Below are 19,907 nucleotides of genomic sequence, written 5' to 3' on the forward strand. Positions count from 1 at the left end.
ACTGGGCGACGGTCCCTACGCTCAATAAGTGCACGACAGACAAACAGACAAGGGTACACAGAGCTAGGGGGAGAAAGGGGCAGTTGCTCACGGCAACACCGTGAGCAACAAGAGGAGTGAACAAGCCGAGTCAAACCAGGAGAGTACGAGGTGCCAAACGCAGAGCAGAAGAGTAGTAAAGAAGCCGAGTCAAACCAGGAGTGTACGAGGTACCAAACGCAGAGCAGGAGAGTAGTCAGCAAGCCGGGGTCAATATGAAGCAAGGACAATAGTACAAGATGCTGCAGCAGGGCCAGGAAACCAAACGAGAAGAATCACAAGCAAAGGAGGAACAGGAAAGGCAGGTATAAATAGACAGAGGGCGGGAGCTAGCTCCGTCTGGCCAGGCTGTGATAGGTTCTCCCACTCCTAAGCCTGCCACCCTGAGTGGTGGAAGATGGAGTCAGTCTCACAGACACAGAAGCAGGTGCAGACTGATTATCTATGGGCGTTAACCCCGAAGCTGTGCCTGGCAGATCCTTTACAATCACCTTCAAAATTCTTGCATCCATTGAATTTGTGAGTATTTGGACAGTTTCTGCTTGAATATCTTTGCAGGATGTCAGAATATAGTCCCAGAGCTTCTGTTTTGATGTGAACTGCCTCCCACCCTCATAGATATTTTGCTTGAGGATGCTCCAAAGTTTCTCAATAGGGTTGAGGTCAGGGGAACATGGGGGCCACACCATGAGCTTCTCTCCTTTTATGCCCATAGCAGCCAATGACACAGAGGTATTCTTTGCAGCATGAGATGGTGCATTGTCATGCATGAAGATAATTTTGCTACGGAAGGCACGGTTCTTCTGTTTGTACCACGGAAGAAAGTGGTCAGTCATAAACTCTACGTACTTTGCAGAGGTCATTTTCACACTGTCAGGGACCCTAAAGGGGCCTACCAGCTCTCTCCCCATGATTCCAGCCCAAAACATGACTCCGCCACCTCCATGCTGACGTCGCAGCCTTGTTGGGACATGGTGGCCATTCACCAACCATCCACTACTCCATCCATCTGGACCATCCAGGGTTGCACGGCACTCATCAGTAAACGACACGGTTTGAAAATTAGTCTTCATGTATTTCTGAGCCCACTGCAACCGTTTCTGCTTGTGAGCATTGTTTAGGGGTAGCCGAATAATAGCTTTATGCACACTTGCAAACCTCTGGAGGATCCTACACCTTGAGGTTCGCAGGACTCCAGAGGCACTAGCGGCTTCAAATACCTGTTTGCTGCTTTGCAATGGCATTTTAGCAGCTGCTCTCCTAATCCTATTAATTTGTCTGGCAGAAACCTTCCTCATTATGCCTTTATTTGAAAGAACCCGTCTGTGCTCTGAATCAGCCACAAATCTTTTAACAGTACGATGATCATGCTTAAGTTTTCTTGAAATATCCAATGTTTTCATACCTTGTCCAAGGTATTGCACTATTTCACACTTTTCGGCAGCAGAGAGATCCTTTTTCTTTCCCATATTGCTTGAAACCTGTGGCCTGCTTAATAATGTGGAACGTCCTTCTTAAGTCATTTTCCTTTGATTGGGCACACCTGGCAAACTAATTATCACAGGTGTCTGAGATTGATTACAATGATCCAAAGAGCCCTAAGACACAATACCATCCATGAGTTTAATTGAAAAACTAATAATGAAATGTTTATGACACTTAAATCCAATGTGCATAATAATTTGGAACATGGTGTATAGGACTTGAACATCTGATCTCCTGACCGCTTCTATAACACATTGCAATACTTATGTATTGTAATGTACTATGCCTGTCTATTATGTATTATGTCTGTCTAATACATGGCAGACTTGAGCCCCATTGTTAGGCCCCTGGCTGCCATGGCAACATATTGGCACCACACAATCACATCCTGGGGGTGCTGATGAACTTAGAATGGGAGCTCCCTCCCTCCGTAAAACCACTTAGGCACCAAGGTCGCTACTGATTGTAGCATCTAAGCGATTATACATCTGGGATCAGAGTTACCTACAATTCCACCATTGCAGCGAGATTGCGGCTGTATATTACAACTGGCACCCGCTGTGAATAGCGCGAACCAAAGACCATTCACTGAACATAACGCTACGACCATCTGCGGGAATGTACCTCTAAAATGAACGTACAGTTACGTCTATTTTATGAGAAAGGGTTAATGATCTCCACAGATTCCATTCTATGAAATCTGTGACATAAAAAGATAAAAAGAGGTTATAGTGAGTTTTTTAAACCAATTTACCGGCTTGTACCGACCGGGGTAACGCGTATATTTCCTTAACTCTATATATTTTACCATTTAATTGTGGGTTTATCACTTTATATGTCAAATATTTCTTGTGAGATGTGTGGCATTGTGCCCTGTGTGTGATGACATGTTCACTGTGCACCTTGTTGCCCATTTCTGTTAGAGGTCTTGCGTTCCATTATACTCAGCTGCACTGCCAGTCCCTAGAACTTGTATTTGTCGCTAGGAGAGAAGCCGTGAGTGACGACAGAGGACCTGCTCTGATTGGTCACCATAGATGGGACCATGTGTATTGTGAAGTGTCAGTCCGGGGAGTATTTTAGCGACCAGCGTATAGTGGCAGGTGGCTGCCCTTAGGCCTAGTGAGAGGACTGTGTTGTCCTGAGGTCTAGTAAGAGCAAGCACTGTATTTCCCTTACGCCTAGTATATGTCCTGTAGAAAAAATGGACTAAGGCCTGCTCAACTGTGTCCTGTGAAGAGATCAAACTGAGGCCTGTACAGCAGAGTCCTGAATAGAGTGTGAACTTGTGGAGGATAGTGGGACAGAGTCAAGCTACAAGAGTTCTTGAGAAGTAAAGACGAGTGGTGGTGAGAAATTCCTCCTCCTGGAACCAAAACCACACAAGTGTTACACAAGCAAGTTACCTGTGCAATCTCTACTGTTTATCACTGTTATAAGTCAAGTAAAGCGATCCTTAAAGAGATGGTCCCCCTTTTCTAACAAGGACTTTGTCTTGACCTAGTGGTCCGTGACCACACTCTGTTACACTTTTGTTGCGCAGAGTGTTGTGTGACATGTACGCTGCTTGCTCACACTCATGAGTAGTTGGTGGTAATCCTTGAAAGGTAGTGGCGTAGCAACTATGAGTATCCATGGAGGTGCAGGGCACATCTAGACTAAGTGACTGTTGCAATAACGCAGTTACACGAAGGGGGGGCAGGCTATGGTAGAGAGGAGACTTCCTGAGACCCATAGTGACATCTTAAGACAGGTGGATACTGACAGTCACATAGAGCATAACCCAAACTTGGTGGACCAGTTGGTGTACTTCTTGACCCCCTTGAAGGCTCAGCTTGTTACATTATCTGTTCACTATTTGATATACTTTGCTGAAGAGAACTCATTTAATTGAAGCATCGCACAGTTGTGAATAATATAAAAGTTTGCTGTTCACTGCAACTGAAATACATTTATCGATCATTCTGAAAGGTTTGCCAACCCGGTTTGCAAGTCTGTGGTAATTGTGGGTAAATTACAACAGAAAATATTAACTGATTCAAACTTCAAGTACAGGGATTCTATCTAAGGTCTATCCAAGGATGACTGTCATATGCATAGCCTATTAGCGACACCTAGCGTATGCCTATGCAGTGGGACATGTTGCAGCCTTGGCGGTATATGTTTGGAGATTCTCTCGCCATATTACTCCGATGTAGGGCTCTAACGTGGTGTGAACAGAGCTTAACCTATAAAATGTTTCTAGCTGTATTAAGTATTAGGTCTGTAGGGGATTTCATCCTCTGCGTGTAAACAAGAATGTTCCCATTTTATTACAGCAGACAGTGATGTTGAAATGGGGAGGAACTGAACCACAAAGAATATTACAATGTTGCATTAAATTTTCATAATACAATTATTCTTTCTTTTCATTAAACCAGAATACCCCTTTAATAATATGCAGACAGACATTTCTAGATCTATTGTGAAAAACAGCAGTTTTTCATGTCCGAGTTGCCCCATGCGGGTCCCGTTTTCACAGATCCCCATAGACTTGAGTCTATCGAGGAATCCGTCAAAACGGAACAAAATGGGACATGTTCTATTTTTCAACTGAACCTTCACACGGTCCATTGAAAGAACGGCCGCGTGAATGGCCCCATTGAAATACATGCGTCCGTGTGATGGCCGTTGTTTTAACGACCATCACACGAACGTATACCACGGTCGTCTGAATTCGACCTTACACAGAGATCAATGAAGTGTGCTGCTTATGTGTGGCTAAGGCCAAGTTCAGACGACCATAGTATACGTCTGTCAAAACAAAGGCAGTCACACGGACGCATGTATTTCAATGGGGCCGTTCACACGGCTGATATTTCAATGGACCATGTGAAGGATCCATTGAAAAATAGAACATATCCTATTTTCTTCCGTTTCTACAGATCCCTAGATGGACTCAAGTCTATGGGGATTTGTGAAAATTGGACCCACACGGGTGCAACTCGGTCGTGAAAAACTGCAGTTTTTCACGAGTTTGCACTAGTTCGTGTGAATCTGGCCTAATATACCTGGAAAAGGGGGGAGAGGGTAAGACAACAGATTTTTTTTTAAACATCTATATCTATTTAATTGTATGTCCCATGACAATCCTAGAATCCTAGAACTATTTTGTCCAAACCACTGGAAATGCACTTAAAAAAATAAAATCTTAAGCCGCACCACTGTTCCTGTGTACATGCTTCGGTAAATTCAATACATAGCATGTCGGTTAAATCTATAATTTTACTATAGCAGCCATATAACTTTCTCATCCTGGTGTGTACGTTCCTATGCCTGACACATTTCCTTTCTGGTTACTTCCTTGTCTTCTGTGAGATTTCAGTTTGAATTGCACAAGCCTCTTAAGGAACTAGTGATTTGTATGCAATCAATATTAATAGCTTAAAGGCTCTGTGACTTTGTTTAGTCCAAATATACAGCATCGATGAAGCCCATCATGATATAAATATAGAAGTAGCAGAACGTGTCTGAAGTACGGCGCATCTTGTTGGATTTAATTCAGGTTTTTGAGATGGGATGCCAAGAATGTCACGCATAAAACAAAAGGTAAGCAATAGATAATATATGTCTCATATGTAAAAGTAATATGCTACTGAGGATAATTGAACATTCTCAATATTTCAGTTCAGAAATAACTAGTTTGTGTTTTTCAAATACAATATTACCTTGTGACAAATAATGCACGATGAGTAGATTTAAACAACTGAATGATTCAGGAACGTGGGTGGATTACAGAATATACAATGCAGAAAACAAATGTGGCTGAGAGCACACAATACCCAGCTTTCCCAGCTATCATAGTGTGTAGGTAATCAATTAATATTTAACTTTTATTAGGTATAGCTAAAAAAGTAACAAGGTGGGACATACAACATATAAGTTAAAAATAGCCAAAGTGGACCAGCAAGTAGGTATATAGAGAAAAGTGATCGTATTTTAGTGAGTGGAGTACACCTAAGCACTAGTGTAGCGGACCGGCGGCAGTGGTACGTTATGCCGCTGATTATAACAGGATCATTGCTGGCCTAACTCTGAATTAAAATTAGCACAGAAGCCCCCCACCCGACATGTTTTTCTACAAACGTAGCGTCCTCAGGGGTATAATGGGGCTAGCACTAGTGCTTAGGTGCACTCACTAAAATACGATCACGTTTCTCTATATACCTACTTGCTGGTCCACATTGGCTATTTTTAATTTATATGCTGTATGTCCCACTTTGTTACTTTTTTAGCTATACCTAATAAAAGTTAAATATGAATTGATTACCTACACACTATGATAGTTGGGAAAGCTGGGTATTTTGTGCGCTCAGGCACATTTGTTTTCTGCATTGGATGTTTGTTGCCTGCCAGCTATCAGGGTCATTTGTAGTTTTTGGATTACAGAATATAATACCAAATACTAAAGATTATTAACCTGCTCTGTGTAACAGACATGAGATAATGTGCAGTACTATTTCATGTAACGATTCATTTAATCACTTTAAGCACAAGGCCTATAAAACTGTTGCTCCAAATGTTATTTTGCTTACATTTCTAGATGATATATTATATATTTTTTGTCATAATATATAATGTATTGTTCTTCTATTTTTATTTCCTGGCAATATACTGATAGCCGTGAGTCCAGCTTCTGTAAACCTGAGGGGTAATAATAATCATTATTTATATATCGCCAACATGTTCCGCAGCACTTTACAATTCAGAGAGAACATGTAATGACAATATCAGACATTACATAGTGACAAAACTAAAAACCAATTTTAACAAGAGGAGTGAGGACCCTGCTCTCAAGAGCTTACAATCTATGAGGAAATAGGGGAGACACCAAAAAAAAGTGCTTGTTCAGTACAATGGTCCAACCATCTTTTACGCACATGGGGTGGTACACATAACGCTCCATTAGCCGTTCACCAGCCATTCTCTATGTATAACAGACATGAAGTGCATTAGGGTGCAAGGAGTGTGGGGGATACTGCTGAATGAAGGGTCAGGTTCTGATGACTAATGTAAAAGGGGGGCAGGAAAAGGAGTCATATTAGGGAATGTTATAGGACTGTCTAAAAAGATGTGTTTTCAGGGCACACTGAAAACTGTGGATGTTGGGAATTAATCTGATTGTCTGGGGTAGAGAATTCCAGAAGACTGGTGCAGCCTGAGAAAAATCTTGGAGACAGGAGTGGGAGGTTCACATTATGGCAGAACACAGAGAATGGGTTGGGTGGTAGACAGAAATAAGGGAGGAGATGTAAGGAGGTGCAGCACTGTGGAGAGCTTTGTGGGTGAGTAATAAGTTTGAATTTTATTCTGAAGGGAATGAGTAACCAGTGCAGTAAGTGGCACAGGGTAGAGGCACTGGTGTAGCGGTTGGTCAGAAAGATGAGCCTGGCTGCTGCATTCAGGATAGATTGGAGAAGGGAGAGTTTACTGTGCGGAAGACCGATTAGTAATAAGTTACAGACAAGAGTGAATCAGAGCGACAATAAGAGTTTTGGCTGTTTCCACAAATAAGATAAGGGCGGATTTTGGAGATGTTTTTGAGGTGAAAGTGACATGAGCGTGTAAGTGATTTGTCCAATAGGGGCTGTGTAGATAGAAAAGAGGAGCGGACCTAGGACTGATCCCTGAGGATCCCCGATAGCAAAGGGGAAGAGGAGAAGAAGTAGAAGCAGCAAATGACACACTGAACGAGCCATCAGAGAGATTGGATGAAAACCAAGAGAGCAGTGTCCTTAAGGCCAATAAAGTGGAACATATTGAGTAAGAAATGTTGGTCTACAGTGTCAAAGGATGCAGAAAAATCCAGAAGAATCAGTACAGAATAGTTACCGTTAGATTTAATCATCAAGAGATCGTTTGAGACTTTAGTTAGGGCAGATTCTGTGGAGTGTAAAGTGCGGAAACCAGATTGTAAGGGGCCAAGAACAGAGTTAGCAAAGAGATAGTGGATTAGGTGAGAGAGGTATCACTAATATATCTGCCTGAGATGAACGATTAAAATAAATTGTATTTAATAATCATTAAAATGGGCCCTTAAATCCAAAATAACAGGCTCAATCATAGGGTCAGCAGCAGAGACACGACCTAAAAGGCAATAGTAGTATTCACCCCCAGACCAGTCTCTCCAATTATATTATAATTGCTGAACCACAATAATTGAAAGGTAATTGCGCTGTACCACGCTATACCATGCGCTATACCGCGCTAGTCCGGCTCTTTAAGCCAAGTACACTGATATCTCTTCATCGGAGCAAGAATTCTCTGACTCTAGCAAAGGAGATAAAGAGGTGGGATGGGACAGAGCCGATACCCTACTCGGGTCAATTCAAGAGGTAGGGGGAGAGGCAAAGGGGGCTGGTTTTTTAGCCAAGAGCCACCCCATCTCAGAGTACCTCCTGAGGGACAGGAGAGAGCTATAACATCTAGTTCCAATAGGGAGGAGGAAGAATCCCAGGTTATCAACTTGTCCTCACGTATTCTATCTAAGGAGGAAGTTGATATCCTCAGGAGGGGTTTATCATTTGTTCCAACGGGTAGATTCGATCTGTTCACCTGGGTGAAGGATTTGAATTTATTCGCTAGGAAACTCAAGTGGAAGAAGTTTTTCAGGACACATGATAGACGTAAATGTCTTGAGCTAGGTTTATCAGAGGAAGATCTTCCCGATCTCAGATTACTTGAGGGATTGTGGGAGGAAGGTCAAAGGGAGGAGGGAAGAGGGCCATTTACGGACTTAAGGGCTCCATCCACCAAATTTGCGCCTCTTAATGATAACACCCCGATTGATGTGTTTGTCAAAGTAGTGGAGGACCAACTCCGTCTGCTAGATGACTCTAGATGTGGTCAATTTAACACAACTAAGGAGGAAATGGCAGGATTAAGATCTCTGGAGAATGATGACACGATTATTATCAAACCATCTGATAAAGGTGGGAATATCGTGGTCATGGACCGGATTAAATATAAGGGAATGTGTCAAGGAATACTACATGACAAACAATGTTACAGGGTGTTACAGTCAGATCCCACTAGCATTTTTAAAAATCAACTGAAGGGCATCTTGGGTCCTGCTAGAACTCTGGACCTGATTAGCGAAAAGGAGATGACCTTTATGTTAACTGACTTTCCCCAAATTGCCACCTTTTATAGTTTGCCCAAAATCTATAAAGGGACAAATCCTTTAAAGGGTAGACCAATTGTGTCGGGTATTAACAGTCTATCGCAAAATGCCAGCTTGTACATAGACAGGATTTTGAGGCCGTTCGTGGTGTCACTCCCGTCCTACATCAGGGACACCATGGACGCTCTTAGAAAATTGGATGGTATTAGATGTGATCAAGATGTACTTTTGGCCTCCTTGGAAGTCGAGGCACTTTATAGCTCTATCCCGCACGATCAGGGATGTCTTGCTATTCAACACTTTCTAAGAGGGAAAGGAACACAATTTGCAGCTCATAGTGAATTTGTTGTCTGCCTACTGAAATTTGTTCTTGAGCACAATTTTTTCCTATTTGACCAGAAATACTACCACCAACTCAGGGGAGTGGCGATGGGGAGCCCATGTGCACCCACCTATGCAAATTTATACCTGGGTTGGTGGGAAGAGGAATGTGTGTTCAGTGAAAAAATGGAACAGTGGGCATCACATGTCATACTGTGGATAAGATTCATTGATGACATTTTAATACTATGGAAAGGGACTCAGATTGAGTTTGAGAATTTTGTTGCTATCCTTAATGTGAATGATAAGGGTCTATTATTCACGTCGGAGATCAATGTGAATAGAATCACATTTCTGGATATACTGATATCTAAAACTGCTGGTGGCAACATTCAAACAAGTATGCATCGTAAAAAAACGGCTACTAATAGTCTTCTCAGATGGGAGAGCTGTCACCCGATGCATTTGAAACGAGGGATTCCAAAGGGTCAATATTTGAGGGCACGACGTAATTGCTCTACCCTAGGTGACTTTAAAACATCAGCACGTGTATTAGAGAATAGATTCATAAATAGGGGATACCCGAGACACATTCTAAGAGGGGCCTATCAAAATGCCCTGGGATGTAACCGCGATGATTTACTGAATCCCAGACCAAAGTGTAGTGATGATAATCAAGTTAGGGTCATTGGGACTTTTGATTCAGCCAGTATGGAGGTGAGAGCGATTTTTCAACGCTACTGGGGAATTTTAGAAGCTGATCCAGACATAGGGAATTTAGTAGGACATTCCCCCCTTATTACCTTCAGAAGGGGGAGGAATGTTAAGGATTATGTGGTACATAGCCATATGTGTGGACAAGATTCCCCCACTACATGGCTGAGTAGTAACCTGAAAGGGAGCTACAGATGTGGATCTTGCAAGGCTTGTGACTCAATTCAATGTAGTAACAGGTTTAAAAGTACAACCACAGGAAGAATTTTTGAGAATAGATCCCACATTAATTGTCGAACGAAGGGCATTGTGTGCCTGATCACATGTATATGTGAGAAACAGTATATTGGGAAGACTATCAGAGAGTTTAGAAGGAGGATTCGGGATCATATAGGGGAATGTAGGAGGAAGGAGGATACCCCGATATCCCGTCATGTATGGGAATTTCATAATGGTGATGGTTCATGCCTTGGTTTCCAAGGCATTGAACATATTAGACCCACGATTAGAGGGGGGGATATTAATAAAATGATTCCACAAAAAAAGGCGCAATGGATATTTCGGCTGCGCACTATTACTCCCCTGGGCCTCAATGAACAGATCTCATATGCGTGTTTTCTGTAATGATCATCCTTCTAAATCCGTGTAATCAGCTTGCTAAAAATGAGTTGAACATACCCATATATACCTGGTTCATTGATGTAGGTCCAGTATAGACTGAGTATAAGCAGGGTCTATACTTAATTGAGCCCATCCACCATGGTCACTCTATGTTATCTGGAGTCATTTACCACACGGTCATTAAAGGGAATGTGTTGCCAGAAAAACATGTTTTTTTTTTAAAAATTAAACATTTAGTGTGTGGGTGATTAAACATTGTTCAAATTTTTTTTTTTTTTTTCGCGAGTCAGGAAATATTATAAATTATTTCTAATTTATAATACTACCCATTTTTGGTCACTAGATGGAGCTAGTTCCCAAAATTGCAGCATTGCAACATTGGGTTAAAAGCCCTCGCTCTAGTGAGCTCTCAGCATCCCCCCCTCCTTTATCCTGGCTAGTGCCGGGATAAACGAGGGGTTTGAACGGTGTAACCTCCTACACTGTGTGTCGCCATTTTTTGAGCTAACACACAGCGTAGTAGGTTTACATACAGTAGTAAACACACACAAACACGAACATACATTGAAATCTCTTACCTGCTCCTGCCGCCGCGGCTCCCTCCGGTCCGTCCGCTCCGTTTGCTGCCGCTTGTCCAAGTGCACAAATCCGGAAGCCGCGACCGGAAGTAGTAATATTACTGTCCGGCCGCGACTTCCGGTCCACAGGAAAATGGCGCCGGACGGCGCCAATTTCGAATTGGACTGTGTGGGAGCGGCGCATGCGCAGTTCCCACACAGACGCCGTACACGGAAGTCAATGGGACGGGAGCCGTTCACAGTCCCTATGGGACTGTGGCTGCCGTATTCCATGTCTGTATGTGTCGTTAATCGACACAGACAGAAATGGAACAAAAAATGGCAGCCCCCATAGGGAAGAAAAAGTGTAAAAATAAGAAAAAGTAAAACACAAACACACAAATGAATATAAACGTTTTTAATAAAGCACTAACATCTTTAACATATAAAAAAATAATTTGTGATGACACTGTTCTGTCTGTTTGCTATGACAATCAGACCTTAACACTTATGCCAACATCACAAATGGTGTCTGAATAGATAGTACTTTATGGAGTGGTAAGTCCCTAATACAAATACATTTGTTTGTTGGGTTGCACCTAATGAAAACCTGCAGAGGTCGCATTAGATTTCAGTAAATATATGGATGTTCGTTTCATGGAGGTCATTACTAGAGATTGAGGAGGCTAGGGGTGTATATCTGATAGAACTACATACCCTAGTAACCAAATGTAATTAAGTTGTAGACTCTAGGGTCAAATTCAATGCGATATGTCCATTTGGATGTGCTGGTTGATATGACAACCAGACGCCAACACTCTGTATGGGCTGCAGCGTATCTTTAGCGAACTTATCTATATCTACTCCATAACGGAAGTTATAACTATAGGCTTATTGAGATAGAGGAGTTTATCTAATTGAACTATATATCATAGTAACCTAATGCTATTTGAGTTTTTAAGTCCAGGGTTAATAGGCTAATGAAATGCAGTATATCCTTACAGTCGGGCTGGTTGCTAGGACAACCAGACGCCAATACTCGGCCTGCAGCGGAAGTGCTGTATATATAGTATTTTGCTGGAGAAGAAAACAACATTTAATAAAGTCAAGTTTTGAACGCAATGATGTTCATTGCATGGATTGCTCCTGGTAATCCAGTGTCAGATCCCCTTGTGAATAATGTATCCGCTTTTCGGATCTCCTATGTTACTAAGGACGCTGTGCATCTAGACTATACTACATTGGCTGCTGAGATAAGGAGGCGCGCCGCAGTACTGACAGGTCACTAGTGACGTGTCGTATCTGGATTGGCGGCGGTCGTGGGCATGTCAGTGTAGGAGGAGGGCGTGAGCCATTTAAAAGACCGGCACCTCGCCGGCTCGTGTGCAACCATTATACCTGAGTCGTGCATGGGCCGGGAGGTTATACAACAGCACACAAATGTGCGATCCGGCAATGTTGTGAAATAACAATCTAAAACACTAAAAATCCCTGATGATGCACCATAGATACTGGTGGTGCAGAAACGCGTAGGATGAGTGTGGTATTTCACATTAAATATTGAGTGAATGTGGGGCAGCAATTGGAGAATAAGGTGTATGCAACTTACCAACGGAAGTTGTTGGTTTCAATTGCTGACCATATCAGTGTACTTGGCTTAAAGAGCCGGACTAGCGCGGTATAGCGCATGGTATAGCGTGGTACAGCGCAATTACCTTTCAATTATTGTGGTTCAGCAATTATAATATAATTGGAGAGACTGGTCTGGGGGCGAATACTACTATTGCCTTTTAGGTCGTGTCTCTGCTGCTGACCCTATGATTGAGCCTGTTATTTTGGCTTTAAGGGCCCATTTTAATGATTATTAAATAAAATTTATTTTAATCGTTCATCTCAGGCAGTAAAATTTAGAATTTAACAGAACGAAAACAGGATTATCAGATTGGCACTAATTGTATTACACTAATATATCTGGAGGAAGCTCTGTTCCTCCACTCATTTCCCCTGCAGCAACCACTGCAGGGCAAATAGATGACCGTGTAATATATGTTTAGGTTAGGTCTAGATGCCTAGATGCTCTTTGCAGCGGCTCCAGTCTGGCTCAGAGAGGGGGATCTTGAGCTGGGGAACACTTACTATGACATCCATGTTGCCTAATAGGGCATATGAATGAGCTTGTTTTAATGAGATTGTAAGATAGCATTACTGAAGTGGTTCCCCTTTAAAAAGAAGACAATGGCAGGTCAACATTTTTTGCAGTTCAGTTTTACTGGACACTAGAGTTGAACCCATTTACTGAAATTTGAAATTCAAATGTCCAATTAGTTTTGATCCGAATAAATTTGCTGTAAATCACAAGTACCCTGATTGCCCTGTCTAGCTAATTTGGTTACAATCCTAGAACATATTAGAGAATCAAATAGGGCACTTTCAATTCCAACCCTAAAAAAAATAAAATAAAAAAAATAGCATACTTACCTCCCCTGGCCTCATGGAGCGACACGTTTCTGCTGGCCTCCTTAGATTATGTTGTTTTGTCCCATGTGACCCTGGTGTTTGGCTGTAGCGGTCACATGCGACAAAACAAGATCATCTCAGGAGGCTTCCATGGATGCATCACAGCAGTGGTCACATGGGACAAAACAACGTCATCACAGGAGACCGGTGGGGACGTGACTCTACTGGAGACCAGGTGAGTATGGTATTTTTTTTTATTGCCTCTTCCTTTTTTCTAATCTGTAAAATGGCGGCTGAAAGCCAACATATTGTTAATTTGTGCATCGCAAACCCCAAGAAGGCAAAAGTTTGGGGAAATTCGGACCAAATTCAATTAGCTTAGAATCGATTTGCTCATCTCTACTGAACACAACTGCAATTAGAGTGGCACATAATGCGTAACGGTTATAACTCTTAAAGAGGTACAATATGCATAATGGTACACTATATATAGAGGCACACAATGTTGGCAGTCACAGTTTACACAAAATAGCCATTCTACACAATAACCAGCCGCAATTCTAAAATTTTAAATGGCACAAATATGCACGAGGCTGTGCAGAAGTGCATAGTTGGAGGCTAAATTGCCACTCCTGCAGTCCTGGTGTAGCACTGCCATAGACGAGAAGCTCATCTTGTCTCATAGACGGTATAACCCTACTTACATGTTCAAAATCAACAATATCACACAAATTTGGGCAATAATTTTATGTATATCTTCTGTTTGTCTTAACTATTTCGTGCATTTACACTTTATCACTTTGGAATTATCAGTACAAATTTTATCATTTTGTTCATATACTAGTAAGTCCAACTACTACAAGAATAATCCAGTAGCAAAGAAATGCTATATATATATATATATATATATATATATATATATATATATATATATATATATACATATATATATATATATATATATATATATATATATATATATAAATTAATATCACTACATAGTGCTTAAAGGTTAAATAATATTTTTATTTTTATCTATTCAAGAGGTCACTTTGAATGATGGCTTGTAAAGGAAAAGAATGTGTTTGGATAGTACTCCTGGCATTCGTGAGAGTTTGCCACCAAGTATGTGTAACAGATTGTCCGGTAAATTGTAAGTATATGACAGATGTTTTTCTGATTTTTATATTTTACAATTATAATACTTATAGTTATATACTTATATAATATATATATATTATAAGTAGAACTGCAGTTAATCCATCAACAAACTTTAAGAGTTCCTCATTGTCACACTTTTCTGGTAATGGCTTCCTTTGGCACAGTATAATAGGTTGTGTATGACTTATAAAGGTAGATGGTTGTTATATTCTATCTCCCATGAAATGGAAGTTGGGGTGGCAATGTGCCAACCACATATCTGTCTTATGTCTGTTTGAAAGAGTATTTATTTATTATAATGTTCAGGAAGGCTGTGAAAAGCACCTAGTGGATAAGCACATGGTTCAATCCAGTCAATATGGCACTTTCATCACGTAGCAGTTAAACACCTGTAAAATACCATAAAAGATGAGCTCATATATAGACAGTAACTTCTTATCAAGTTTATGTATTATTTTGCTACATGTTGTAAAGCTGGACTTGCACTACAGAACCCCCATCTCAATGGTTCAAGGGTTTTTAATATTTTTGTAATAAGAGGGTAACCTGCAATTTTTTTTGGACCAGTGCACCTAAAAAAGAGAACTGGCACTACTCATACAATTATATTAAAGCCACATAAGTTTTATTCAGATAAGCTGGTGATGCTCAGTAAAACATATAGAGCAATGGTAAAATCCAAAACTGAAAATTACAAAAAGTTACAGTATTCACCGTAAGAAAGTATTTATTTCAAACAGAGAACTATACAGTTCTAGAAGGCAAGATTTTACCAGGCCAATTGTTAATTTTGCTTCTAACTGTAATATCACCAGGCCTTATGAAAACTTCAAAAATTGTGGAGGACTTGACTATATGGACCTTACTTATACAAACACATAAATCTAAATAGATGGGTAAATCACTCAAACTATGTGGGTGGTCAGAGGTTTTAACACATGAATCCAGGAACACATATCTCAGTTACCAAAGAGGTTCACCTAGATAACTGGCACTTTCTGCAAATATTTGTGACTTTTTAACAATGGGTGGGGCTTAGTGAAAGGGGTGTGGTCACCGTGGCCCGATAAATTTATCATCATTTACGCCAGAAAACTGACGTGAATTATAGATCAAATCTACTCCAGCTCACAGCATTTTTTTGGTTCACGGACGATCAAAGATGGATGCACCTAATTTCTTAAAAGGCGTCGGCTTCGTAATAAATTAGGCGCATCTTACTCCAACTTTTTTATATTAGGATTGGTGTATGAAACGGCAGTCTTAATAAAATTGCCCCCATTGGTTCATGTAATTTTATTTAATGTTTGATTGGTGTTTTGGGTATTTGTCTCAATGTAAATAATTATTGATTCTTCCAATGTATGCAATTTAAGATATGACCCAGTCTTTGCACTTACGTTATTCTTAATTGCCAGTGACCAAGTTCTAGTAATGCATTAACCTCAGTGTTGCCACTACTGCACAATAGTATCTACCCGCCGCCAATAACTGGAGAGCCACATGCAGGGGGCTAGAGAGCCACATATGGCTCTTGAGCCACTGGTTGGGAACACTGTTTTACAGTATAATGTTGAGTCAAGGATGCTTATTTTAACCGGTTAAGGACTAGGCTGTTTTACAGCTAAATGACCAGAGCAAATTTCACAATTTTTCTATGCGCTTCTTTAGATGACTATAACTCAGCAGGTGAATAAAGTTCATCTTTGAATTTTACACTCTTTTTAAAGGACAGATAGGGCTTTGTTTTAGTGGCATTTGTCAGTATATATAATTTTAATTTTTTTCTCTAAAGTGGGCAAAATTGGAAAAAAATGCAAGAATTTAGCATTTGCGCCAGTTTATGCTAGCATTTTTCACACACGGTATGGACCACGGACAAAATTAATCTCCTTTCACATTCTTCCACTTCTCCCGTGCATGGGGATACCAAATATGTGTGCCTTATTCACTGTGCGGGCATGTGCCAGGGCTTGGCATAAAAGGAGGCTTTTCGGCCTTTTCGGTCCAGGAATTTAGCATTTGATTTTATAGCAGCATACTGTTTTCTGGGCGTCGCAGTGCTGCTGAAACATTAGAATCACCCCATAAATGACTTCATTCGCACAAGTAGACCCCACAAGGTTTCCTTCAAGGGGTTTATCATATTTTTAGCAAGTCCAGTTTTCTTCTGAAAGTTTCTTGAATAAGATGGAACAAAAAAAAATCAGCTATTTTTTAGCAAATGCGTCAGTTTAGGCTAGTATTTTTCACCCACGGTATAGACCACGGACAAAATTCATCTCCTTTCACATTATTCCACTTCTCCCGTGCATGGGGATACCAAATATGTGTGCCTTATTCACTGTGCGGGCATGTGCCAGGGCTTGGCATAAAAGGAGGCTTTTCGGCCTTTTCGGTCCAGGAATTTTGCATTTGATTTTATAGCCGCATACTGTTTTCTGGGGGGTCTAATGCTGCTGAAACATTAGAAACACACCATAAATGACTTCATTCACACAAGTAGACCCCACAAGGTTTCCTTCAAGGGGTTTATCATATTTTTAGCAAGTCCAGTTTTCTTCTGAAAGTTTCTTGAATAAGATGGAACAAAAAAAAATCAGCTATTTTTTAGCAAATGCGTCAGTTTAGGCTAGTATTTTTCACACACGGTATAGACCACGGACAAAATTCATCTCCTTTCACATTATTCCACTTCTCCCGTGCATGGGGATACCAAATATGTGTGCCTTATTCACTGTGCGGGCATGTGCCAGGGCTTGGCATAAAAGGAGGCTTTTCGGCCTTTTCGGTCCAGGAATTTTGAATTTGATTTTATAGCAGCATACTGTTTTCTGGGGGGCGTAATGCTGCTGAAACATTAGAATTACCCCATAAATGACTTCATTCACACAAGTAGACCCCACAAGGTTTCCTTCAAGGGGTTTATCATATTTTTAGCAAGTCCAGTTTTCTTCTGAAAGTTTCTTGAATAAGATGGAACAAAAAAAAATCAGCTATTTTTTAGCAAATGCGTCAGTTTAGGCTAGTATTTTTCACATACGGCATAGACCACGGACAAAATTAATCTCCTTTCACATTCTTCCACTTCTCCCGTGCATGGGGATACCAAATATGTGTGCCTTATTCACTGTGCGGGCATGTGCCAGGGCTTGGCATAAAAGGAGGCTTTTTGGTCCAGGAATTTTGCATTTGATTTTATAGCAGCATACTGTTTTCTGGGGGGTGTAATGCTGCTGAAACATTAGAAACACCCCATAAATGACTTCATTCACACAAGTAGACCCCACAAGGTTTCCTTCAAGGGGTTTATCATATTTTTAGACAGTCCAGTTTTCTTCTGAAAGTCTCTTGAATAAGATGGAACAAAATAAAATTACCTTTTTTTTTAACAAATGCGTCAGTTTATGCTAGCTTTTTCACACACAAAATGGACCACGGACAAAATTCATTGCATTTCACATTCTTCCACTTCTCCTGTGCATGGGGATACCAAATATGTGTGCTTTATTCACGGGCATGTGCCAGGGCTTGGCATAAAAGGAGGCTTTTTGGCCTTTTCGGTCCAGGAATTCTGCACTTGATTTTATAGCAGCATACTGTATTCTGGGGGGCCTAATGCTGCTGAAACATTAGAATCACCTAATAAATTACTTCATTCACGCAAGGAGACCCCACAAGGTTTTCTTCAAGGGGTTTATCATATTTTTAGACAGTCCAGTTTTCTTCTGAAAGTTTCTTGAATAAGATGGATCAAAATAAAATTAGCAATTTTTTAGCAAATGCGTCAGTTTATACCAGCATTTTTCACACACGGCATAGACCACGGCCAAAATTCATCTCCTTTCACATTCTTCCACTTCTCCTGAGCATGGGGATACCAAATATGTGTGTCTTATTTATCACATAGAGAAGTAGGAGGGCGGACGATAGAAGAAGCTTATTTCACAAATCGCTTTTTTTCAAAGCTGGTTTTACAAAACTCAACAGAGTTTCTATAACACTTCCAAAATATCTGCTCTTGAAGCAGAAATCCCAAAATATTCATCTAGGGGTATAATGGGAATTGTTTTGGGGGGTTTTCTAAAATAAGAAATTGCAGGTTTATGCAAATGGAGCTCTCCAGCAGATGAACTTTAGAGAATATGCAAACATGACATCCACCCCCCACCCACCCATTCCCTCCCTCACCCTTGGAGTAAAATCAGGGGAAAAATAAAAACGTAATGTAGGGCAAATATATTTTCAACGAATTAACTAAAATCTAATAATTCAGAACAGTGTGGTATTTTTTAAAACATGGCTCAATGCACAGGCCTGGTTGTGAGGGAGATGAGGGACAGAAATATCGGGAATCTTTGCGGTGCCCGTCTTTTCTGCAGACGCGGCACTTTTTCTGAGGGTTGCTTCTGGTTGGTGTTGGGGGAATCCGACTGATGAAGTGTCTTTCAGTCAGTCGCGTGACATCCTCAGACTGGGGGCATTCTCGGGTGTCCTGAACATCAAAAATGAGGCCTTCAATAATTTTTCCCTGGAAATCCAGGTATGTGTCTCTGCCTCTGTTCTTTTTGTAGAGCACAAATGAGTTGTGGATGGCCACCTGTAAAAAATAAATGGCCACTTTTTTGTACCAGGTTTTAGTTTTGCGTTTTACTAAATAGGGCTGTAAAACCTGGTCGCTTAAATCCACCCCCCCCATGTACTTGTTATATTCGGACACGCTCACTGGTTTGTGCTTGTCCGATGTTGCCCCCCTTTCCCTCACTGCCACTGTTCCTGCGGTATGAATCGTGCTTAGCACATACACATCTTTGCGATCCCTGAACTTGACCGCCAGCAATTCTTCAGATGCATAAGCACAGGAGTCCCCCTTTACCATGCGCTTCCCCACTAATTGCTGTGGAAAACCAATTCTGTTTTTGCGCATGGTACCACATGCCCCAGTCCTTGCAGCATGCAAATGCCTAAACAGGGGCACACTGGAATAAAAATTATCACAGTACAGGTGGTACCCCTTGTGAAGCAGAGGCTGCATTATCTCCCACACGATCTTACTGCTGGTGGAAAGATCAGGGGGGCATCCAGGAACATTTATTGTGCGGTCCCGCCCTTCATAAATTCTGAAGGCGGTGGTATATCCTGACCCGCTTTCACACAATTTGTAGAGCTTAACGCCATATCTTGCCCTTTTTGAAGGTAGATATTGGTGAAAGCTAAGTCTGCCATGAAAGTTGAGGAGGGATTCGTCCACACTTACATTCTGCTCAGGGGTGTAGAGTTGCAGAAATAAATTATTCAGGGAATTTATTAGCGGTCTTATTTTGAACAACCGATCCCGGTTTGCATCGGTACTTGGGGGGGCCTGTGCGTTGTCATTGAAGTGGAGGAAC

The 19,907-nt window shown here is 41.1% G+C and overlaps 1 protein-coding gene across 1 annotated transcript in view; it reads left to right on the top strand.

The window, feature by feature from the left end:
- Nucleotides 1–4,934: 4,934 nt before the first annotated feature.
- Nucleotides 4,935–19,907, top strand: part of LOC142741400 (interleukin-5 receptor subunit alpha-like) — a 53,042-nt gene continuing 38,069 nt past the window's right edge. The window contains exons 1-2 of the mRNA XM_075850781.1: nucleotides 4,935–5,112; nucleotides 14,401–14,509. Coding sequence (XP_075706896.1) covers nucleotides 14,413–14,509 — 97 coding nt within the window. The 5' untranslated portion in view covers nucleotides 4,935–5,112; nucleotides 14,401–14,412. The remainder of the gene's footprint in view (nucleotides 5,113–14,400; nucleotides 14,510–19,907) is intronic.

This window comes from Rhinoderma darwinii, chromosome 2 (genome assembly GCF_050947455.1).
Source record: "Rhinoderma darwinii isolate aRhiDar2 chromosome 2, aRhiDar2.hap1, whole genome shotgun sequence".
Taxonomy (NCBI): Eukaryota; Metazoa; Chordata; class Amphibia; order Anura; family Rhinodermatidae; genus Rhinoderma; species Rhinoderma darwinii.